This window comes from Zalophus californianus, chromosome 4 (genome assembly GCF_009762305.2).
Source record: "Zalophus californianus isolate mZalCal1 chromosome 4, mZalCal1.pri.v2, whole genome shotgun sequence".
In the NCBI taxonomy this organism is placed as follows: Eukaryota; Metazoa; Chordata; class Mammalia; order Carnivora; family Otariidae; genus Zalophus; species Zalophus californianus.
In genome coordinates this window covers 72,335,443-72,360,917 of record NC_045598.1, presented here as the reverse complement: position 1 = coordinate 72,360,917, position 25,475 = coordinate 72,335,443, and the positions used below count along the sequence as shown (strand labels likewise).

Below are 25,475 nucleotides of genomic sequence, written 5' to 3'. Positions count from 1 at the left end.
CACAGTTAGAGTTAATGGCAGGCCCAGGTGTCTTTTTTTTTTTTTTAGGCCCAGGTGTCTTGACTGACATCATGGGCTTTTCACAGAGCAAAACACTTTTCATCCATTATAAGGAAATCTTGACAAATATCAGACATTTGAGGTAATGGAAAAATAGAGCAAGTAATCCCTGAGCACTTACTTGTCCCAGAAAATTTGTGTTAAGATGATCTACTGTGAAGAAAAATTTGAGCCAATTATATTGCTATGGGTGCTTGTTAACAGATGTTAAAAAAGAATTTTTGGACCCAATGTTGTATGTTGCTGGTTTCTATGGAGAAGACGGTATTGTTTCCAAACAGGTAAACACTAATTGCTTTGCTTAAAACGGTAGTGTTGCATCTTAGGAATAATGTCCAATATCAGACTGAAACTTCTATTTTTAGTTTTAACTTACTACTGGAAGAATGTAGTACTTAAAAAGTTTAACCATTAAACCCTCCATCTTGGTTATGATTATTTGTAAACATGAAAAACCAAAGAGTAAAAATTCTGACCTGGATAGCACGCTGGGAGACAGCTGCATTCCCAGATGAAAGGGCCCCAAAGGCGTCAATGAGGCCATTGTTCTGAGCCTGATCTGAAGCATACATCTGCATACCTCCTAAAATGCAATTATATTATCAGGAGTTATTTTCTAGAAATCAAGTATTTGCACCATTTTAGCTATTGTTAAGATAGCAGAATATGTGACATAAATATTCTATTGCATTTTTAAAGTATCAATCAACATCAAACAGGCATCCAGATTAATTCAGAAGTCGATGCTAAGTTTTTAATCCTACTAAATAATAGCTTCGACAACATCTCAGTTGTCCAGCTATGTCAATTATCTGCAAAGCAGCCATGAATCTCTGATTAGTCAAAACTAGGAGCATAAAATTTCATGTTTTAAAGGTCATACACTTCAAAAAGAGAATTCATTAGGCCTTATTCCAAGCCTATTGATTTATTCTTATTTTAGACATAATCTTAACAAGCTTGACTTTTGGGTTTTCTCCTAAATCATAAAACATGTGTATGTAACAACAGCAAGAAATAACAGCTGACAAGGGACAGTTATAGAAAAGTCTAATGTGTAGTAAAAAATAGATTATACACCAGGTCTCTCAGTCTTGGGCTATTTAGAACATATGTAACTAAGATAGTTGATGTGAAAGCACTTTTAAACTCTTAATGCCATCCAAAGTTTAAGGTAAGTACTTTGGTAATTCTCTTGGGGCCCCACCCAGCTACCCTTACCTAAGCAAGCAAATCTCTCCCCAGCTGCTCTAAGTGTTAGCTGCTAATGGCATGTAACTGCCCCTTTTTCTGGAGAATTGCCTTACCAAAAGAGACTACGCTTGCTGGAGAAATAACGTGCTCCCTCACCTCCACCTTGTCTTGACTGTCCACAGCCACTGACTGAAAGACACAGTGGTACAAAAGATCAGCCCTTTTGCCTCAAGATTGTACGAGGTGTGTGATGCAATTCCAGATTGAGAGCCCCCTGTAGGGTTAGGCTTCAGCTAGACTCTAAGTCCACTTCTGTGCTTGGGTCCTTCCCCTGTCTTGTCCCATTTCCCTTTCTCCTATTCTCCCGAGAGCTCTCCCTCTATAAATCACATGTGCCCAAATCCCTGTCTCAGGCTCTATTTCTAGGAAACCCAGCCTAAGGCAGGTAGTATTAGAAACAAGCAGTCCTGTCATTTTAGCTGCCTCAGGTGGCAACTCAGCATAATAATTGATATCCATAATACTGGCCCTAAGTTAAAAAAATTGCGCCCACCTACTCTGCTAAAGAAGCCAGGCACATATGGAATCTATTTTAACCATCTGTCTGTGTATGATAGTTAGAAGCTTCATATATTAATGTTTTATGGAGAAACTGCATTGTTTTCTACAGTTTCAGAGTGACCTTGTGTGTGGTTTAGCAGGCCCTTTGCCCTTCCCCTGCTACTCCTTATTGAAGTGTCAACTTAGATGTCACCTTTCTGGACCTTCTCCTTCCCTTAATAAAGTCAAAGACTTTCTCTTCTACGGTGCTTTCTACTGTTAATAGAGTACTTGTATCATGGTGTTATATAGTTAGTGGCTTGTCATCTGTCTCCCCTGGGTCTCTAAGCCAGTTGCCAACTGGAAGAGAGTGGTTCCTGGCTAACCTATTAGATTCTTTGCAGTCCTTACAAAGTGTCTGGGAAGAGAGACCTGAGTCCTAACTAGAGTGCTATGCTGATCCCATCTTCCTTCAGACTGCCATAATCCTAGAATTGAGGCCTTAAAAGAAATGGGTAGAGTCAATTCTAATGGTCATTTAGAGGTAAAGGCAGGTAGTTGGTTAATAAGATTACCCCTCTCTCTATATATCCCATCCTTCCCCTTCTCCCCAGTTCAGTGGAGCTCACAGTCCAGTGGAAGAGACAATTCAGTGGGACACAACAGCAGCAGACCACCCTTCACCTGTCATTTGAGGCAGCTCCTCTAGTTCTTTTGCTGCAGAGGGTCCCAGGGCAACTGTGTGGATGACAGCTCCACTTTGTTTCACCTCGTTGAAGCACGAGCTTATAGTGTTGTCCTCCCCATCGGTCAGCAGCACGATTTCAGATCCATCTGTTGAGAATTTCTTCCTAATAACCTAAGAACATAATGCAGGGCATGAGTTATCAGGGGGGCCAAGGGGTTTGGGAGAACTGCATTTAAAGGGAATGAGAAGAGAAATCCCAGAGGGAATGAACAAAAGTGCCTGAGAATGGTCAAATATCTCTCTGTCTTGAAATGATAAAATTTTAAATCAGCAACATTCATGGAACTTGACAATAGTCTTTTCCCTTGGTTACCCTACTGCAGAGCGGGCTCTGTAAAGAAGGATACAGGGTAGGTCCAGGGATAGACAGCACTGGGGAAGCAGCGAAGGAGGTTTTTCTAGTTTTCTTCATATGCTTTCTCCTTGACAGGATTTTGGAGGTTCCCAGATGCCTTCAGAAACCACCCTCACTGAATAGGTATAATATTTGGGAGATATTAGACGCAGGGTAGATTTAGCTTATATGATATTCACCATCTGACCATACCAGCTGTTTATGGTTGGCATTGGTTCTGACCAGTAAGTACCCAGGTCACAATATTAAAATTTTTAATATTCCCTCTGATTAACAAATAATTTTGTTCCTATTAACCCCAGCTCCTATTGTCCTATGACATCTATGTTTCAACTATTCCTGATTAACACAGATTATAGTTTTTTACATTGTGTAGAAAGCACACACCTTTTACCAATGTTGGATAAGATTATGATAGAAGGAAAATTAGATTCAAAAAATAGTGTTACTCATTTCAGAAGTGGAAGGCAAGAGTCCACTCTTCCCCTAAAAAGAGTAGGAGAGACCCAGAAGAAGGGAAAACTAGCAATCAAGCCTAAGTAACCTCTCTAATCTGGACCAGACTGTCAGAAAAGGAAAGCATCTTAAGTAGGTTGAAAGGAAAGCTAAGAGCAGAGGGGACTTGTGCTACACTCTATTTGAACTCTGAGAGGGGCTGCCACCTAAGGGAAGAGAACAGAACTGTGCTTGCTGCTACATGATAGAGCCCAAAGCCCAGGATCCTCTCAACCCTGGCCGTGGCCTTGATCTGACCAAGCTGAGAGGACAGAGAAAGGGCTTAATTTGGATTCCTTTGTCCTACTCCCGATCACTGCTATGTGTCGTGGAAAACATGTAGAAATTCCCATATATCCCACAGGAAAGACAGAAGTCAGCAGACAAGAGAACAGGTCATCTCACTATACAGGCTAAGGGGTGTTCAGTCTGCTCAGGGGCTGGATGGAGGACAAGGGAGTGTTTGGGCTCTGCTCCAATAGTGAGAGCCAGGGTGGGGCTGAGTCAACCAGGAAAGAGGACTGGGCCCTGATCAAGCCCAGAGAACAAAGTCCAGGGGGCCCCTCAGCAGGCACAGAAGCCCAGAACGGACCTGACAAGGGCTCTGCAGCAGGAACCAGCGGAGAACTTGAGACAGTTTAGTACACAAGGCTCTTTCCCTCATCATTTTCCCACACAGGCTCCTCCCATCCCACATCTGAACTCCATTGGGCAGGAGGAGCATCTAAATTCCAGTTGTATCTCTCGCACTCTCTCTCACCCATCTAAGTGGAAAATGCAGAACCAGAAGTTCTCTCTTCACCACCAGGCCATCTGGCCTTACTCATCTCCCCTAAGGTTTTGCTTAGCAGGAATTTAGAATAACATGTCAGCAATTTCACTGTCCGTTCCCCTCCCTCATTTGCTTCTTTAATCAAAGCTTGGGCGAGTGGCAGAGGCAAGAGAATCCAGATGCACGCCGGCATCTGGACAAGGGTTCTGCAGCCGACTGTGCATACAGTGGAAATCAATTTTAGGGAACTGAATTTCAAGGTGGAATAAAAGGTCTCAGGGGACAGAAGAATTTGAGGAAATGGTTGTCTGTTGTCCACATGCAATAGTGTGAGCTGGAAACCAAATGTTCCTGCTGCTGCTTGGGAATCTGGAACAGCCCCATGGACGTGTTGTGCCCCCTATCAGGCAGAAGGCTGAGCTGCCCAAGATGCCACAGAGATTCTGAGACCTTAATAAGCCAGTTTCTTTCAGCCTCTTATTCTTTTTTCATGGGGTAAATATCTTCTAAATAACTATGGAATATTGGATTATGTATTTGGAGCAAGTAAGCATCAGGTGCTTTCAAATAATTCAATTTTATTGAGAACCTTCCGTATAAAAGATACTGTGCAGCAGCCTGGGAGGTAAAGAGATAAGTCCTATCCCTAATGAAATTTTGCTTGAGTGAAGCGTGTGATTAGAAAATCATACAGAAGAGCCTAGAAGTCATAAGAAATTTTTTGTTAAACTTCACAGAATGTAGAAAGAGTGATTCTGTACAGTTGAAAGAATCAGGAAAGATGTCCAGAAGTAGGTGATGTCTGGGATGAATCTTTGAAGAATGAATGTGATTTGAAGGACAGAAGAGGCAGGAGAAAGTATTCTAAGTGGGGAGCCTGGCAAAGGTGTGGAAGCACCGAAGGACAAGCGATCCAAGTTGCTGAGACATAGGACACCTGGAAGAGAGTCCCTGGTACGGGAACCTAGAAAGGTAGGTAGGTGCTCTTTTATGAAAGAACTTAAATATTAGAGAAAATTTGACTTAATTTTGTTGAAAACGGAGATAAGTTTAGGGAAACAGAAATTGTAAACATTGACAAATGACGGGGGAACTTGTCTTACAGCAAATGCTGATCGAAGCCCACTGCAGATGGACGTTCCTCCTGAGGCCACTGTCGGTAAGCTTTTGGTGAGCGCATCCCTTTCCGCGGCACTGTTTATCTGTACGAGTTCACTTTGTACCTGGGCAGCACTGTTAAATGTCACCATCCCAACCCAGGACCCTTGCTCAACTATCTGCAGAAGGAAAAGTTTGCCGGCTTGATTCAGTCGTTTAAGGCGGTTACCATTCTGAATGGAGAAGTAGAAGAAAAGCAGTCAGGTTGAGTTCAGATGAGCAGACTAATAACAAAACAGGGTAGAGGAAATTTGGAAGTGGCTGCCTTAACATCGAGTAAATGACTACAAGCTTATTTAAGGGGCTTTATATATATAATCCTTTATAATTAGTAGCATCTTTGGGTAGAATTTTAGGGCCTTTGTTTGAATAGCCCTAAAAGATCAAGCCAGATTAGCCTTTAGTTAGATTATTACTGCTTTGATAATAGTTCTATAGACGTACATATTGTCAGTGAAACATTAAAAGATGTCAAGGCTATGTACTTCAGCAGATCTTGCTCATAAATTGAAAGCTAATTTAATTTGGCAAATGAGACACTTGCTGCTGAATTTCTGTTGAATAGAGTTGAAGTGGGTGTTTCTGATGGTAATGTTATTGTTGTGACTGTTCTGACTCTAAGGATTGCGTTTATTCCCAGCTTGTTACAAATTGTTGTCCAGATCATATCATACACAAATGTGAGAGCAGCATCCTGAAGACCAAGACCCAGTGAACATACCGACATGCTTCCAGACTTATCAAGGACTAAACACACAATTCTTTGTCCAATCTGCAGCAATGAGAATGTGGGTGCAGGTGGCTGTGTTGTCATAGGAGTGGTTTTCTTAAAGTCCTCAGAATCCTTAATTACTTCCCAGGTGCTTCGGAGATTGCATTGTTTGTTTTGCGGGTTTGGGGCCTCTTTATTGTGGTTTTTTTCTGTACAAAATTCAACCACCTGAAATTGTCAGTAAAATTATAGAGATAAACAATAGAGAAGGATATTTAAATCCCTTGTCCTCCTTCCTAGTCTGCCCTGCTAACCTGTAAATTTGGCTTAATCCCACAATCGCTGCAGGGCACTCCTGGGGAAATTCACAGTCATAATTCAGACTTCCTATCTCATACCACATCTTCAACCTCATTGGACCCTTCGTACTACTCAGCAATCTATTTATCTGCTCCTGGCTTCCTTCCTACTTCTCAAATTTGTCATTTCAAGCTGTCACCACTGTCTTCAAACCACCCACTTCTTAACATTTCTCTGCTGGTACCATCTTATTTCTCCATCCTTTTACTTCCCACTCACTTCCTTACTTCCCACTCACTTACCAACACCCTGCATTCCAGCTCTTTCCACTAAGATGCCCCACCGGCTCCTCAACCTGTCATGTGTTCATAATTGAACTCACCACCTTTCCTTTAACTCCGCTCCTCCTCCTCATGTATTTTCTAACTTGATGTCACCACACTATCCACCCAGGCACCTACATCAGGAAATCCTATCTTCTTCCCTCTACAGAATAACCAAGAGCCATCTATTTCACTATCTCTCCAGTTCATCATCTTTCTCCTTCTCCGTTGGAATCTCCATCATTCAAATCCTCATGGTCCCTGTATCAGACTATTTTGGTCTCCTATCTGACTTTTCCATCTTGTTTGCCCTCCAAATGGTCTACCCATAGTTTCCAAGAACAGCTTCTTTCTTACCCCTTGCTCAAGACCCTTTGGTGGCTCCTCATTGCTCACACACTATTTCTGGACTTTTTCACATATCAAATAGCAATCTCCATGATTTAGATTTTGCTTCACTCTCCAGCCTCACTCTGGCTGTACATTCCAAGTCTCTAATTTCCCCCTAGTGTAATCCGTAAGTTCTTAAACTTGCCTTTGGTCATGGTTTCCCACTTTGTCAAGGAATTCCTCTTCCTCTGTCTTCTGCATTGTGAACTTTACCCTCTTGTTCCAGCCAAAAGGTCATTTTCAAAATGTTTTCTCATTTCCTACCCCTCCAAAGAATTTTCACTCAGCCCTGTGGCTTCACAGTACCCTAGAGATACTTCAGTAAGACCCCTTTAACATTGTTAGTACACTTACTGGGCTATAAACCTATCTATGACAGAAAATTGTCTCATTAAATTTTGCTTCCTCAAAACTTGGTTTAGTGTCTGACACATAATAAAAGCTCAATATAAGTTTGTTGTTTTTTAAGTAACCCTAAAATCTGTATGTCAGGTTTTTTTTTAATCGGGCAGTAGTTATTATGCAAGAATTACATGAGAACATATGGAATAGGGTCCATACGAACATAGCCGATAAATGAGTTTCCTCCCCTTTCATTAAGCATTTATATCTTAGCATTTGGGGGATTAAAAAAGGAGCCACAGTATGCAAAGAATGTATAACCTCATTCTTCCTCTCAGATTATTATTCATAGTATTATTCAATTAAAAATCCTAAATATCCAAGATTCTAGTAATTTAGAAAGTAATCATTAGCTGTAAAACACTTATTTTCCTCTTTATTTGCATTTCCCAGGTCATTTTGGTTGTGTTTCCATAATATCATAAGGCTCTGTTTTAGCAGGGGATCTGAAAAACTTACAGGCAAACTGCAGGCAGAGGTTCCCAAACCTGACTGTATATCAAATTTAACTTTGTGGTTAATTTACAACAGATTTAATTTAAATCTGGGCCCCCCTTAAAAGTTTTTCTTTTTATTTTTTTAACAAATACTTTTATTTTTTCATTTTTTTAAAGATTTATTTATTTATTTATTTATCAGAGAGAGAAAGAGAGAGAGAGAGAGAGAGCACAAGCAGGGGGAGTGGCAGGCAGAGGGAGAAGCAGACTCCCCACTGAACAAGGAGCCTGATGCGGCACTCAATCCCAGGACTCTGGGATCATGACCTGAGCAGAAGGCAGACAATTAATCGACTGGGCCACCCAGGCATCCCCCTCTTGAAAATTTCTGAGTAAATCTAGAAATGGACTGCAAAGCCAGACTGAAGGATGGGCCTTTTGAACCATGGTACATCACATTTTAAAAACTTATGCCACCAGTAACTCTTACAAGTTACTTCACCCTCTAATCCAAAAGGAAAACATAATTTTATATAAGAGGCTGAAAGATAAGAGACTCCCCACAAAGTCTCTCCACTGACTTTAGTCAGTGGTTAACTGATGCATTTAGGTTTAGTTTGTGCCGATTTGCCAAAATGTTTAGTTACACTAAAGGATAATTTATCAAGTTTATTTTATGACCCGTTGGTCATTAAAAAAAAAAAAAAAACATTAGAAACTACTTTAAAACTACTTAAACCTATTAAAACTATGCACAAACTCCTTACAAGTTCCTTCACCAATGCTCTTAAAAATATAGAAAATTTCAGTTAACCAACCAAAAGCAAATATGCAGGCTGAAAAGATCTCTGTAAGTTAAATTTAAGGCTACTGATCATGTTCTTATTAAGAAATAAAAAGAAGTGTCTGATCCTCTTGGGTATATTTCTTATTTAACTAAAATTTTTTGTGCTTGTCTGCCTTTAAGGATATTTGAAGTAATTCTAAGCACTGAAACTCCAAGCTTGTGGGAGGGAGATAATGGAGCTGCAAGAATGGACAGAGGGGGAAGATATGAATTTATTCCTGATTTTGTACTCCCAGCTTGTCGCACAGAGAATCAGCTGCTCACTGGTGATTTCCGAAAATTTGATCCTTTCTTGCAGCAATCAGGGATAAGAACCTCACTAAATTCGTAAGTGCCAAGAAAGAAAAAGAAGAACAGGGTACTTACGGAACCAATACTTGGCGAAAACATTATGGAAGCCTTCTCGGTCTGGTCTCTAGAAGGTAGGAACTCGCACCCTTCTTTGTACAGCCCTGTTGCTGTGTCGATTTTGCATGGTTTGGGGATACAGCTGCCTCCCTGACAGTGTTGTACTTTATGTTTACCAGTAATACCTGTCGAACATCTGAGAATATATTAAGATTAGAAGTTTAGGTGCTGTAATCATTTCAGAGGGTTAGACTCTGGTCAGGTTGTTCTGATGTCTACAACTTCCTCTTTTGTTTCAATGAACAAATATATCACCTTAAATGGCAAAATTATTAAATCCACATCAGTGTCATTTTTGTTTGCCCGAAAGTATTTGAAGGGTTCCCAAAATGGTATAGAATTTGTTTCTATGCAACAGAAAAGCTAAGTCTGGCTTATGACTGTCATCAGAATTAATAAGGATCCAAGACCTTAGCCACCTCCTCATCTAAGACCCTCATTCCTAGAAAATCAGGAGCTCTCTTTTGTTTCCCTTAAAAGGCTTGCAGACATTCCCTGGTGTTCTTTTCCAGTTAGTTTATATCATACAATTTTTACATAGTTCTTATATGTTCATAGGTATTTTAGATTTTTCCTTATATGCTTATGAGTTTGTGTCTATTATAAATGGACTGCTTTTACCCAACATTTTATTTTTTGAGACTATAAATAATATATGAACACTATAGGAAATTTGAAAATAGCAAGAGTATAAAGAAGAAAAGGAAAAATCATGTCCCACCATCAGAAATAAGCTACTGTTAACATGTTGAAGTATTTTCTTCTCTATGTATCAGCATAACATTGCCCATATAACTTTGCTTCCTGCTTTTAAAAAACTTGGTGTATGAGCATATTTAAGATTTTAATATATTATTATAATTCATATTATTTTAAAATGTGATTTTAATAGCTGTATGTTTTGATACTATAATATAAATCTAGTCTAACTTATTTAATTTGCTTTCTCCCCAATTTGTCAGTACTAAAAGTAAAACTTCAATGAATAAATAAAAATTCACATAAAGTTTTGACACTGTTTCCAAGTTTGCTGCAGAATTGATTCCCAGAGTGAAAGTCTGAACATTTTAAAGTCTGTTGATACACTAAAAAAATGGATTTTTAAAAAGATTTTATTTATTTATTTATTTATTTATTTGACAGAAAGAGAGAGGGAGAGCACAAGCAGGGGGAGCAGAAGGCAGAGGGAGAGGGAGAAGCAGGCTCCCCACTGAGCAGAGAGCCTGACTCCGGACTTGATCTCAGGACCCTGGGGTCATGACCTGACCCGAAGGCAGATGCTTAACTGACTGGGCCATCCAGGCACGCCTTAAAATGGAATTTTAAACATGAAATTACTGGATCAAAAAAGAAAAATTTCACAGATTTGATATGTGTCATCAAATTGCTTTCCAGGAAAGCTGTGCGAATTCATGCCTCTAACAGCCATCTGTGGGAGTGCTCATCCCACTGAGATTCTCATCTTTGTCAAATTTGTGCCTCTTTGATTACTAGTAAGTCTGAACATTTATTATATGTTTATCAGCCATTTTTATTTCTCTGGTGAATTATTTATTCTTCTCCAGTGTCGATTTTTCTGTTAAGAGTGTTACTGTTTTCCTTATGGTTTTTAAAAGTTCATTATGAGTTACAATACTAAGCTCTTAAAAGCCTGGTTTCTGAATTTTTCTAATACTTTGTTTTGTTTTTACCTTTTTATTTAGTTTATGTTTGATTTGTGTACAACAGCAATTTTAGTTCTTAGGTTGCCAAATATTCTTTTAGTTATATCTTTTTCCAACTCTTGAATGCATAGAAAGACCTTCACCACAAAAGAGTTAATATTCTTCTAGTTTTTCCTATTCTCTCTATATAATGAGTCCATCTAATTGGAGGAGGGTCTATTAATTTTTTCCCCACACATTTAAAAATTGTCCTGATATCTTAAGAAATTCTGCCTTTCCTCATAGCTTTGTAATTCTAGCTGTATTAAAATAAATTATATATGTGTCTGTCAGTCCACATTGTTTTAATTAAAGTAGCATTAATGTATATTTAAAATTCAATAAGTAGAATTTCCCTTTATTATTATTCCCTTTATTATTATTCCCTTTATTATTACTATTATTCTTTTTAAAAAATCTTGTTAGCATTTTAAATAATTTCATAAAACCTGTATATTAATTTGGGTTGAATTTACAACTTCCATGAATTGAAAGTCTCCCAATTTATCTTGATAGTCTTTTAAGCCCTTTTAGAAGGATTTTGTTGTTTTCTTCATATTGATTTTCACATTGCTTAGAGTTTCCCCTACTTTAAAATTTTTTAAATTTAATTTAATTTATTTATTTTAATTACCTGGTGCTTATCATGACAAATGCACTTCTTTTTTTTTTAAGATTTTATTTATTTATTTGAGAGAGAGAGAGAGAATGAGAGAGAGAGAGCACGAGAGGGAAGAGGGTCAGAGGGAGAAGCAGACTCCCCACTGAGCAAGGAGCCTGACGTGGGACTCAATCCTGGGACTCCAGGATCATGACCTGAGCCGAAAGCAGTCGCTCAACCAACTGAGCCACCCAGGCGCCAGACAAATGCACTTCTTAATCCCCATCACCTATTTTACCCATTCCCCCAGCCACACCTCCTCTGGTAACCATCAGTTTGTTCAGTTAGTTAAGAGTCTATTTCTTGGTTTGTCTCTCTATCACTGTTTTTTTCTCCTTTGCTCATTTGTTTTGTTTCTTAAATTCTACATGAGTGAAATCATATAGCATTTGTCTTTCTCTGTCTTATTTCACTTAGCATTATACTCCATTCATGTAGTTGCAAATGACAAGATTTCCCTTTTTATGGCTGAATAGTAGTATTCCATTATATGTATATGTGTGTGTGTATATATATATATATATTCCATTTTATATATATTATATTAACATTATATATAATGGAATATATTATTCCATTCCATATAACAGAGTTTGAATGGAATATGTATATATTATATATATGATAGAATATATAATATATATACCACATTTTCTTTACCATTCATCTAAAAAGTCAACCAGGTGCCCTGCCTGGGGTGGGGTGGGGGGGCATTGGATACTAAAAACCTTCAGGTTTTAGTATCTGAGTTATGCTAGCTCTTTAAAGTAAATTAGGAAGTTCCCTGTCTTTCCTGTTTGTGCTAAAGAAGTTTATATTCACTGAAATTGAGCTCACTCATAAAATAATGGCAGCCAAGAGTACTTTACAAGTACTCAGTTTGCTTTCTATTGACACCACAGAAAGTTTAATTTAAATTGGGATGGAGACATCCAGGTGACTCAATCAGTTAAGCGTCTGCCTTCGGCTCGGGTCATGACCCTGGAGTCCTGGGACTGAGTCCTGCATCGGGCTCCCTGCTCAGCAGAGAGTCTGCTTCTCCCTCTTCCTCTGCCCCTCCTTCCTGCTCATGGCTCTCTCTCTCTCTCTCTCTCTCTCTCTCTCTCTCTCGAATTAAAAAAAATTTTTTTTTAACGGGGATAAATTGTGTTTTGTTTTAATATTTGGATTGTCATTCTTTTAAGTTCTACAGTCCCTCCCAGGCCCATTCATACTGATGAAGTCCACATAGATATCATTCTGCCCTGAAGTCACTGAAGAATCACATCAGATTTGTTTATGTCCCTGATTCTGATGCAGGAAGATGGAGACACTGAATGTAGCACCTGCAGATTTCTTCTAGTTGCATGCATATACACACAAACACACAAAGAGGCAAATGATTTGTAGCTGCAGAGTAGAGAATTCAAATAATTGAAGCACTTATAAAGTGAACAAAAGTGGTAGTTTTTTGGGAAGCTGAAAAAGAAGGCACTAAGAATGAGAGATCAAAAATAAGACGAAATACCTGATATTTTAGAAATCATCAATTCCTGAAAAAATTTGTTGCAACTTAAAATAGTTTGGGAAAAATTAAATCAAAGTATACATACCTCACTGCTTCTCTTTTTCCATTGAATAAATAGAATTTCTTGTTATTATCATACTCATCATATACCCCCCATCGTAGATGAGCCCATTCATGGACAAAGACCCTTTCTGTAAGAAAATATTTTAAACATCCAATTACAGTAAGAATGGCAAAATTATCTTCTCACACTGGGAGAAAGTAATTTTTCCGAACATCATTATTCTTTGCTATGTTAATTTTTTTTCAACTAAAGGTTTGATTTCCTTAGAGAAAATCAAATAACAACTGCACATTTCTTTAAAATGTAACTACTTATTTTGGCTCCTCAGATGTTAATTAGATGCTAGTAACTGCCAGGCAGTTACTCATACAAAGATAAAACAACTTCCTTGTCCTTACACAGCTCACGGTCTAGCAGATGACACAGATGACCAGATAACTAAATCCCAAGTGGTGTAAGTGTCATGATGGAAGTCAGTGCAGGCTGCTATGTGAACCAGAGGCATTCACAACCTGGGCAGCATCCCCAGTACGTCCTTCTCCCTCATGGCTCATATCTGGTTAACTCTCAAGGCCTGCCTACTACACCACAGCCTTTTTGCTTTGACCAAGTCTCATCTTTCTAGTCTTACTGTTCCTATTCCTGAATCACTGCAATAGCCGCCCCCCCCCCCCCCCGGCCTCCATATCGCTAGTCTTCAGTGGCACCCTTATGGTGCTCAGGTTAAATCCAATTTCTCAACTTGGCATACAAGGTTCCTGATGATCCAGACCCTGCTCCTCTCTGTAGCCATATTTCTTGCTGTTCTTAACCCACTTCCAAAACTCCAAATCACAGTGAATCCCTAAACTCCTTTTACTTTCTAGAGTCACACCATGCTCTTGCTCATCTCTGGTTCTTTTCACATATTTTTCCTCTGGCTCAGAATACTCTCTCCATCTCTCCATCTGGATAACTCCTACTTTTCTTTCAAAATCAGGCTTATAGCCACCTAGAAGCCTCTGACATCCTCAAACTAGTCCAGATACCCCTCCTTTGCACTTTCATTATATTCCATTACTGAACTTATCATGTTATATTTTCATTGCTGCTTACATGCTAGTCTCTTGCGCTAGACACTTGTCTCCATAAGAACAGACACCGTGACTTCTTCATTGTCTTGCCTTGGCAACAGTGCCTAGAACTGAATAGTTACTCAGTGAGTATTTGTTAAATTTGCATGAATCTTAGTGACTTATATTCAGCTCAGTTTTTCTGGAATGTAAATTCCTAGGTAGGCTGAATTTGGAAGGTTAAATGAGAGGGTACATGCTAAGAAAGACCTAGTATATCACATTGAAGATTTAGACTATTCTATCAGTGCTGGGGAATACTGATGACCTCTTAAAGGGAAGAGTAGGTTGTTGGGGAGCAGGCATGGAGTCACAATACAGAAAGGAAAGATTATAAAGGAATGACGTTTTATGTGGTGACCATGATGGCTAAGGTGGGCTCAGGAGTAGGAGGGGGCAGTTAGGTAAATCAGTTCAACACATATTGAGCCATATGTTGGATATTTTCTATTTGTTATGGAGTTGAGACGGAGTGTTGTAAAAGAACAACAAAGAGGTACATTTGTTTGACACCTCTTTCTGATAAGATCTGTCAGTGTTCTAGTGTATTTGGGGGTGGAGTATGGAGGTGCTAGCACTCTTTTGTTTGTTTTCTCTGCCTTGCCCATTTAAATGAAGAAAATCAAACTGGTTCTAATCTTTTCAAGATAGTGAAGAAAACTAGTGCTAGTTATTAGTTAACCTAATTATCTAAAACTAATCATATTTGATTATACTTGGAAAGCACATATTATGTATACTCCATTGCTTGTTTCTTTTAATATTTTCTTCAAAGATTGCTCTAAATAGCTCATATGGGAATGATAGTTTATTTTGTGAAGGAAAATTGGACTTTTTCTTTAGTCACGGGTTTTTGAGAGCTACAATCCAAGATATTCTGTCTGGTACTCAAAGTGGGGTCCATGGCCTCACAGTATCAGCATCATCTGGGAGCTTATTAAAAATGCACATGCTTGAGTCCCATACCACACCTACTCAACAGCCATCTGCAGTTTATCCATTTAGCACTGTGCATCTCTGCCATCTGGTGGCTACTACCTGAATTGCAGGCAGGAGGTTTAATTTGTTTAGATGTTTCCCACCCCCACCACAGATCCATAGAAACCTAATAATACATATTAAACTATCTTACAGTTATTATATCATACTAATACTACCCGATAACAATCTCTAAAAATTAAAAATACTACATTTACACATGTATGCTAAATATGAAGAAATTAAATTTTAACTGAAAAATGCACTATTCTGATTCCCTATTTTAAGTGAAAGTTATAATAGTTTATTTTGCTTATATATGCTTACTCAGATCCTGTTGATTGCTGATCTACTTTGAACATAAAATTATTAAACTGTGAGAAATATAGCAGAATATTTTCTCTCTACCCCTACCTTGTGATCCGTATATATCTGACTTTTTTCCTGCTAGGAAGTCAGGAGTGAAATGAATCCTTTCACCCTTTTCTCCACATTTCCCCATCTGCTCCGTGTATGGTTCATCATTACCTGCGGGATTCGGTTCAGCAACTAGAACATCAGCCTTAAATTTAAGAAGAAGTCATTATTACCAAATATTGATGTAGGAAAAACATTAGGTTTCGAAGCCAATGGTCAAGAACGAATTCTTGAGACATCTTTGGTTCAAAAAGGTGGTTTAATTAAAGCATGGGGACAGGACCCAGGGGCAGAAAGAGGGGGTTAGAGGTAGTATAAGCCTCCCGAGTATTTTGGAAACAAGGTTTCCAGGATCCTGAGGAGGCTAGCTATTGTTAGGAAACGTCATTTATTACTGTTTAGTAAAAACTCAATCATGAGTCCCTTCAGATGTATATTGGTAGGTCATATGCTTGGGGGATGATTGCCTACATGTATCTTGGGGGGTAGAGATAAAGGAAGTCTCCAAAGGAATTTTTATATGTTAAAGTAGACTTATGCGGTCCTGGAAGTTGGGCTAAGGTTGCCTTTTGCCCTTAGCAAAGTATCAACATGGAGGCAGTTGAGTCCCTAGAGGAATGTCATTCTGCCTGCCTTAAGGACTTGTCAGTGGGCTGTAGGTAGGAAGGAAACTTAATAATTGTAATTTTTCATCTGCCTTTGTTCCCACATCAATATCAGCAAATAAATTGACCTTATTCACATAGGAGGATTTTGAAACAAGTTCATTTGATTCTAGAATATTTTGATGAAAAAAATCTGAATCAGAGAAGGAAATTGAATTTGAAAAAAAGAACTTGATATTCTCACATTTTTGTAGGTCTCGAGTTTTGGTCTCACATACTCAGGTTTTGTCTTCCATTTTTCAGGAATCAAAATGGCAACATTTTTGAAGTAGAATCTTTTTTCTGTAGCTTGAAACAGATATGGAGATGCCTGGGTCACCATGTCCTGGGAAAAAAGAAAACATATATAACCAGCACACAATTATGACAGAAAATAGGCAAAGTTGCCAATCATTCAAATTTACACCTGTATTTCACATTTGCAAAGACCTAGTTATTTAAGATGAGAAGGGGAAATGTGGAATTACCTTTTATTAATAATAATAGTTAACCTTTTCTGAGCACTTACCACATGTTGTGTGTCACAGAGTAATGGTTGACAATGCAGACCCCAGAGGCAGGCACTAATTCTGGATCCCCCACTTACATTAGGACATCAGGCAATTTCCTCAAGCCCTCCTGAACCTCAATTTCTCCATGTGTAGAGTGGAAAATATTCTAGTGACTAGCTCATAAAGTTGTTGTGAGGATTAAGGGAAGGCAAGAAAACACTTTGGACCATGTTTACTCAGCGCAAGTGCTTATGAAATGTTAGCTGTTGGGGTGCCTGGGTGGCTCAGTTGGTTAAACGACTGCCTTTGGCTCAGATCATGGTCCCAGGGTCCTGGGATCAAGCCCTGCATCTGGCTTCCTGCTCAGTGGGGAGTCTGCTTCTCCCTCTCCCTCTGCCTGCCTCTCCCCCTGCTTGTGCTCTCCCCCTCTCTGTCAAATAAATAAATAAAATCTTAAAAAAAAATAAATGTTAGCTATTGGTTTCATTTCATTTGCTCTTTTGAGGATCAATAAACCTTTAAGGGGGAAACTGACAATTAGAGAGTATAGGTCTCAAAGTCACACACCAAGTAGTACTGAGAGAGAAACTCAAAATGAGTACTTCAGCCCTGCTGATATCACTATAATAATTTTGGGGTTAACTAAATGTTATGAGAGCATTTATTATTAGTATAGTACCAAGTGTTCAATATAAGGAAGTGGCATAATTAATTTATCTTCAAGTTACACCTAACTTTATTTCCCTAAAATGAAAGAGCCTTGGTGTTAAATTATAAATGCCTCTGCAGATTCCCTGAGCTGCTTCATGCCAAGACAGTACAGGGGGTATTATAAGAGATTTATTATCCAAAGGGGCATTGGGTCTACTAGGACCAAAACCACTGAAAAGCACCCAAACAAGTATAGATAAAAGAGAAAAGAGGGCTGAAGACTGAACCCTGAGGCCCCCAGCATTTAGAGGTGTGGTGAGGAGGAGCCAGCAAATGAGACTCAGGGAGTGGCAGGTGCACGGGGAGGAAGTCAGAAGGCACTGGCTTGAGAATGTTTCAGGAAGGAGAGAGTGCTTGTTGGTGTCTACTACTACTGAGCAATCAAGTATGGTGAGGACTAAGAACTGAGCAATGGATTTAGCAACCTGAATGATCCATTTTAGTGGAATAGAGATGATAGCTCCAAATGAGTGAGTCCAAAAGAATAGATGAGGAAGCAGAGGCGGTGAATACAGACAACAGGTCAAGAAGTTTTTCTATAAATTAAAGAGGAATGGAGAAATGAAGAAGTAGCTGAAGGAGGGCTTCAGGGCAAGGGTTTTTTTGTTTTTTTTTTAAAGATTTTATTTATTTATTTGACAGGAAGAGATACAGTGAGAGCAGGAACACAAGCAGGGGGAGTGGGAGAGGGAGAAGCAGGCTTCCTGTGGAGCCGGGAGCCCCATGTGGGGCTGGGATCTGAGCCGAAGGCAGACCCTTAATGACTGAGCCACCCAGGCGCCCCCAGGACAAGGGGGTTTGTTTTGTTTATTTGTTTTTTAAAAATAGGAACTATTATACCATATGTATACGCTAATGGAAAAAAAAAAAAAACCAGATAATGTAAGAGAAAAAGGGATTGTTGCAGGAGCAAAGTCCTTGCTGGAGCAGACCAGAGTGACTAGATAGACTCCAGTGCCTGATGGGGCTGGCCTGAGGGGCAGAAACAGTTCATCATACATGGGGAAGCAGCACTCATGCATCGATGCAGGAGTGACTCCTGCTCTGACACTTCCTAAGGGGATAAACTTGGGGAATTTATTTTATCTCTAAGAGCCTCGGTTTCCACTCCTTTCAGATAGTGATAATAATAATGGCTGCCTGGATATTTTTTAAAAAGTTCTTGTAATGGTTTGCATTTCCTTCTTCCCCCAAAGCCAGATTTTTAACAGTCACTAGGAGAATTTAACATTGTATCATTTTTAGAAATAAAAACACTGAGTCAAGATCACAAAAAAGTTGAAAAGTCGGTATAAACCTTCCGACATTAAAGTATTGTATCACAATTTGACTTGTGAAATGTGAATTTTTAGTCTCCCCCGGAAGAATAAGCAGCATGAAATGCTCTTGTCTTCCGTGTTTTAATAGAACCATTAATTAGGGAGCTTTGCTTCAGCATCTGTTCCAGGTTTTGAGAAGATGACCTCATGTCCAAATACACATTTAAAGTACTGAGGTTTGGAGAAAGTTGAGGATAACAGTTTATAGGGTGGGCCGGTTATTCCTTAAGGACAAGGATAGCATATTGTTCATCACTGGATTCCTGGGGCCAACATAATGTAAATGCTCTGTAAATATTTGTTGGATGAATGAACAAATGAATGAATGAACAAAGTGGTTATGATGAGCTGTAACTGTGCAGGAGTGCCAAGTCAGGAGGTGCCTGGGCTCCCATGCATTGAGGAGACCCCAAACTACTCCAACTGTGTATTGTGTGTGTGTGTGTGTGTGTGTGTGTGTGTGTGTGTGTGTGTGTGTGACAGAGAGAAGACACACAGAGAGTGAGTTTCTCCCTGACTCTCATTCCCTCACCTTGTGAATGTGCTCCTCTTGCTTCCCTAATACTAGGTAGAGTGTAGGTGCAGTGGATAGAACTGCTGCAGCGCCATCTGCCGGTCTTGCAGGTGGAAAAATGTTGGGGACGGCCCAGCTGAAGCTGGTATTAAGAGCTGACTTAGAGACTTCTGTCCCCACAAGGGCAGGAGGGAGAAAATCCCCTCAGAAAGCAGAGTGAGGGATGGCCAGGAATGGCAGCAAAGCCCACAGTGGCCTCCCTCAACTCTGTAGATTGGAACATCAAATAGGGAGGAAACCACTTTTATTAACTACTCAGGGACACTGAGCACACTTACTGCCCTTACCAGTGTTCCTTTTGTAAAGAAGATGTGGAAACCAACTTATCTTATAGCCAACACATTTAGGACTTCTACCAGAAAGTTGATTTAATAATTGTAGTGAGAAGTACATTTTTTTCAGGAGGAAAACCCCCAAAGATATTAGGTGAAAGCACTTTGAAAACTCTAAAGCACCATATAAATACAAATGACCTTTGTCATTCGAGATAAGGCATCTGTATCCTCCTTCTGGCAATTCCTGAGCCCCACTGACTGTCCAGCCACAGACAGAAACATCGCTGGCCACATTTTTCTTCCACACTTTGTTGCTCCAAGTGGCTACTTCATTTTTGCTCATGCTATTCTTAAAGTTAGAGGTAATCAAAAACTTACCCAAGGTTTCTGATATTGAGAGATTTTAAAGGGTGTGAATTTCTCTTTCACCAATTGGTGGTAAACCTGATAGTCTTCCAGTTCAACAGGTAAGCTCCCCGCACCCCATCAACTGCTGCACTTCTCCAACCCTAAACTGCTATTGGTGATAGAGATGGTTCTCTCTCCAAACTCCATCTTTCTAGCCTTGCTTCTGCTGAGAGCAAGGAACGTTTGGAGGCGAACGTTGGAGCGCTTGCACTACTAACTTCTGAGCTCACACTCAGGAACTTTGCCCAGAAAAAAAGCTTCAGTCCCTTTGGCTTTATTAAGAGGGAGGAATGCTTGGGGGTCGGTGAAGGATCTCAAGATGGCTGCGCGAAAACTTGCTCTAAAAACCATTGACTGGGTAGCTTTTGGGGAGATCATACCCCGAAACCAGAAGGCCATTGCTAACTCCCTGAAATCCTGGCATGAGACACTTACCTCCAGATTGGCTACTCTCCCTGAGAAACCACCTGCTATCGACTGGGCTTACTACAAGGCCGATGTGGCGAAGGCTGGTTTGGTAGATGGCTTTGAGAAGAAGTTTAATGCCCTGAAGGTTCCTGTGCCAGAGGATAAATATACTGCTCAGGTGGATGCTGAAGAAAAAGAAGATGTGAGAAGTTGTGCCGAGTTTTTGTCTCTCTCAAAGGCCAGGATTGAGGAATATGAAAAAGAGCTGGAGAAGATGAGGAACATAATTCCATTTGATCAGATGACCATTGAGGACCTGAGTGAAGTCTTCCCAGAAACCAGATTAGACAAGAAGAAGTATCCCTATTGGCCTCACAAGCCAATTGAGAATTTATAAACTTGAGTTGGGGAGAAAGCTCTGGCCCTCGTGTTGTAAATGCTGGACATTAAAAATAATGATACGGTGAAAAAAAAAAAAGAGGGAGGAACACTTTCCATCTAGATGGATTAAAAGTGGGACTGGTGATTGATGACTGTGCCTACCATTTATTGAGCTCTTACTATGTACCGGGTACTATGCATACGTTTTTGAAGTTTTTTTTCTAATTTTTGAGATAATTTTAGGCTTATAGAAGACATGCAAAAATTGTACAGCGTTCCCATATACCTTTCACTCCACTTCCCTTATATTCATGCATTGTTACATTGAATCCTCACAAAGTCCTATGAGGAAGGTACTCATTATTATTCCCATTTTACAGGCTAATACTTTTGCTCATTATACAATACTGCCTCTGGATGTGCTACAGCCTTTTTATAAGACATTTCCTTCTTATTCTTAGCTGTTTTCTGTTGCACACGACCTCTCTAATCCCTCCACCTTACAGCAATTAGATGCCTCTGCCAGAACAGAAAGTCTTTTTCCCTAGTTTTTCCTTCCCCCATAGGAGAAGTAACAAGTGAGCTGAGGCTGCCCAGCAGCCCTGAGAGAGTTCCTTGCATGGAGGCTGGTAAAATGCACAGTTTCCTCTCATTGGAAGGGTCAGGATTGTTCTAAAATCAGAGATTTGCCTCCTGGGCTCCTATATTAGGATAACAGACAAGGGGGTTACAATTAGGACCATAAAAGGAGAATCTGATATAAGCCAATGGTAAAATCAAGCAAAGGAATTATCCTCCCCGTATCTCACAACTTCTGTCAAATGATGCTGGCCCTACCTTAGTGGAAACTAAATAGTTTTCAGTGAAATCGTCTGCAACCAGTCATTTATTAAGCATCAACAACATATCAAACTCTGAGTTATGTGTACTGCATTTATTATCACAAGAATCCTAGTAGTTTAGTGTTATTATTGCCATTTTACAGCTGAAGAAACAGGCTCAGATATGAAAATAATTTGCCTGTATCACACAGCTGGAGTTAGAGAACTCACGTTTGCTCTATCACAACATTACACTTAAATTTTTTTTAAAGCATGGATAATTACCATTTTGAACTTACCTTTATATGTTGAATGAGTGTTTCATCTTCTGGCACATTAGGGTCAATTGCAATGACAATGCCTTCATAACCATTATTATTCAGCTGAATGAGTGAATTGCTCAGGGCCCCTTCCAGGAGATAAAGGACCAAGAAGAAAACAGAACTCTTAAATGACCCCATTGTTGTACATCACACTTTGATTTCTCTCCTTGGAGAATGATGCTTTTAGAGGTCTTCTTTACCCATATATATATATATATATATGTATATATATATATATGTGTGTGTGTGTGTGTGTATACATACATGAATATATAGACACACATTTTTTCCAAGCTATCAGAGATGGTTTATCAAAGTATTTAACCCTTTGACCCAAAATTCTTTCACTATTGCATTTGTCTCCTCTATAAGGAACTATAGCTTAGTCTCAAATTCTGTGTACTTTCAAATATTTCATTTTGAAAGGATTATTACCCTTGCCTTCACCTGTGCCAGATGCTGGGAATGAGGGTGGGGAACCCACATCCGGTTCCCTGGAGGGACTCACAGGTGACAAGCAGCTTGGTCATTGAAAGATGTTTACTTATTACAAATGTTTGCCAACCAGGGACACTGACCCACCCAACACCACCCTCCAACCCTCACCTGCCCATGGAGGCCTGACTGTTCTGCATATTCAGTCAGCATTTGTTAAGTATAAACCATATACCCAGTTATACTTCCATGGTGGCCTTGTTTTTTTTTTGTAACCCTCATTGATCTTGACATAGCCTCATCACCTCTCGGTACTCCCTTACAGAATCCACTTGCACCAAAAAACATTAGAAAGCAACATAGATATTACTGAATATTTTATAATGGAGAGAAAAGATAAAATTTAGATATCACCGTGCAAAGCAAACTCCCTCCAGTTTCCTCATCAGACCTCTATTTCTCTATTCCTTAGCTCCCATTGGTCAATATAATTAAAATTAACAACACTGAATTATTTTATTGAAAGTACATATCTCTCAGAACATGAGTTATGGATTGCCAGCTACTGCATAGACACTTTTAAGTTTGCTGAACCTCAGATGGAAACTCAAACTGGTCCACCATTTTACTGTATTCAAATTACTTGAAATATCCCTTCATCCTGTGACTTCATTTGGCCTTCACATTGTAGTAATCAATTCACCTTGATCACCTCCTTTCCTTGACATTGGCTCATAAAAATTAGATTAGTATTTATAGCTAATAAATAGAACTTACTGCTTAAGTACATAATCTTTAATCCAAAGTGAAGCATTGAAGTAGAGTGGGAGAGGGAGAAGCAGGCTCCCCGCAGAGCAGAGAGCCTGATGCGGGGCTTGATCCCAGGCATGACCTGAGTCAAAGGCAGACGCTTAATGACTGAGCCAACCAGGCGTCCCATGAAGTAGAGTGGAAATGCTCAATTATAAAGTGGTTGTCCAGATGATCTAAATACACTTTTATACAAAAATAACTTATTCAATGTTTATTCAATAAACGTATGCATTTATTATACATAAAAATTTATGTCTAAAACATCTCACACCCCCAACTATATATGTCTTTCCAGGACTCCCTAAAAAACAGAGCCTAAGGCAAGCTTATGTGCAAATAATTGGAGAATTTAATCCCAGAGCAGTGAGAGTGAGGGAAAGGGGAAAATAGGGATGGCTGGAAGCAATGAAAGGTGGAATGTTATTAAAGTCGACCACTGTATTTGCCCTGACATTTGGGATACCTACTAATGGGCTATGGAAAGAAACCATGCCTTAGAATAGTCTGTGGGAAGGAGGAAGGGGAAGTGTTTGGCTTCTCATCTCCTATAGGTGATCAGCTCCCCTGAACTTCCTGGCTGTGTTGTCCAGCCCCTTTAGCAGCAGCTTGGGAAGAGAGATCCCATGCCTTGTTGTGTTTATGGAGATACATTCCAAGGGGTGCATGGTTGGCCTCTGGCAGGGGAGCCACTTGGGCCCTCAAGGAGGAGGTAGGAACTAAGGGGGTGTGAGTAACTGAGGGTCCAGTGCATAGATGGGGCTGAGAAAATCTAAGGGGGTTCCATAAGATTAATCCAACACAATTTACCCCTTCAACTGCTCAGATCCACTCTTGTTCTTCCATAATATTTAGCTCCAGCATTATAAAGTTTACATTTTTTGTGTGTGAGCACAAACTGTTTTGCTTTTTCTTTCAAAGGAGGTGCAAGTTCAGTCATTCATAGAACTCCTTCAAAGTGGTGGCCAATTGCAATCTCAAAATACCTAAAGCAAGAGACTCACTGAAATACATTCAAGTCTGCTGCTAGAGCTGGTCTCAAGACCATGTTAATCCTAAAATAAAAGTCAGTTCTTTTGCCAGCAAAAATGGGTTTATTCAGGAGTAACAGAGAATTATAATTTGGGGCACGCAAGGTATGGCAACTCAAAAAAAAAAAAAAAAAGGAAGGAAACATTATCTGAGGAAATTGGGAAAAGTTGTTTTGAAGGCAAGTCCATCCATTGGGGAAGTTGGCTGAGTTGTAGGGATAGTTGATTTCTCGTAGGAGAAGCCATGTACATCTTTCCCGGTTGAGACCTGTAACGGATGGTTCTTTCCTTTTCATGATTCTCTGTTGGGGTCTCTAACTGACAATTCTTCCTGTAATTGATGTTGAATGGTATGGTTCCCCCTTCTAGCCTCCCCTCCTATCCTCCTGATACCACTTTATTGATGTTGCCCTATATTAATTTTCACAGCCATTATAGATATTTATCTCCTTCCTTTATCACCGGTTTCCCTCACTTTTAGCCAGCATTTTGGCTGATCTGTATTGTTTGTTTGCCTATTGGTATAACCAGAGCCTTCATTCCTGAAGGATCTGAGCCCTTAGCTGCCCTGCCCTTTGGATTGTGGCTTCTGCAGTTGTCTATGACAAAACTGTGACCAACCCAATTTAGGGGCTTCCCCACATTTGCCTGGCCTTCCTTGCTGACGGGGCCTTGGCTGCTTGCTCAGTGGAGAGTCCATGCTGCTGCTATGACTGCCTCATCTCCTCATTTTTGTCTCATCTTCTCTGCCTCCCCAAAGAGAGGGCCTAGTTTAGCATGGCCTCTACTGAACAGGAGTGGCAGCTCCTCTCTCTCTGGTGTCCAAGTTCAGTCGAAACAGATTCACAGAGGCTTTGGCTCAAATAAAGCATTGTACGATGGCAGGTGGGATCTGGTTTTGTCAGAGGCAGCCCAGATGGGCCCGATGACACAAACCAGAGGTGCAGGGAGTTAACACCTGAGTGGCAAACTTTTGCCAAAGGTGTAAAGTATTTCCAGCATCACAGAAGTCTCTTTGTGTTCCCTTCTAGTCAGAAACCCCCAAATGGTCATCACTATTTTTTTGATCTCCATTGCCACATAGATCAATTATACCTGTTTTTGAACTTCATATAAATAGAAATACACAGTACATCCTCTTGTATCTGGCTACTTTCACATAACATTAGCCGAGTGAAATTCAGCCATGTTGCATGTAGCAGGAGTATGTTCTTTATCCATTGTATTCCATTTTAAGAAT

At 39.7% G+C, this 25,475-nt stretch overlaps 2 protein-coding genes across 2 annotated transcripts in view; one reads left to right on the top strand and one right to left on the bottom strand.

Moving 5' to 3' along the window:
- Positions 1–22,148, bottom strand: part of CLCA1 (chloride channel accessory 1) — a 30,061-nt gene extending 7,913 nt beyond the window's left edge. The window contains exons 1-9 of the mRNA XM_027608295.2: positions 21,936–22,148; positions 16,433–16,573; positions 15,581–15,728; positions 13,098–13,203; positions 9,100–9,277; positions 6,044–6,262; positions 5,268–5,495; positions 2,479–2,653; positions 537–643 (exon numbers count right to left, since the gene is read on the bottom strand). Of these exons, the coding sequence (XP_027464096.1) occupies positions 537–643; positions 2,479–2,653; positions 5,268–5,495; positions 6,044–6,262; positions 9,100–9,277; positions 13,098–13,203; positions 15,581–15,728; positions 16,433–16,573; positions 21,936–22,097 (1,464 nt within the window). The 5' untranslated portion in view covers positions 22,098–22,148. The remainder of the gene's footprint in view (positions 1–536; positions 644–2,478; positions 2,654–5,267; positions 5,496–6,043; positions 6,263–9,099; positions 9,278–13,097; positions 13,204–15,580; positions 15,729–16,432; positions 16,574–21,935) is intronic.
- On the top strand, positions 20,340–20,912 carry LOC113930829 (ATP synthase subunit d, mitochondrial-like). Its single transcript, XM_035726938.1, has one exon. It carries the CDS (start codon positions 20,346–20,348, stop codon positions 20,829–20,831), a length of 486 nt encoding a protein of 161 aa, XP_035582831.1. The 5' UTR covers positions 20,340–20,345; the 3' UTR covers positions 20,832–20,912.
- Positions 22,149–25,475: the final 3,327 nt, after the last annotated feature.

Excerpts from the sequence above, each read along its gene's own strand:
- LOC113930829 (XM_035726938.1), top strand. The coding sequence starts at position 20,346 with ATGGCTGCGCGAAAACTTGCTCTAAAAACCATTGACTGGGTAGCTTTT.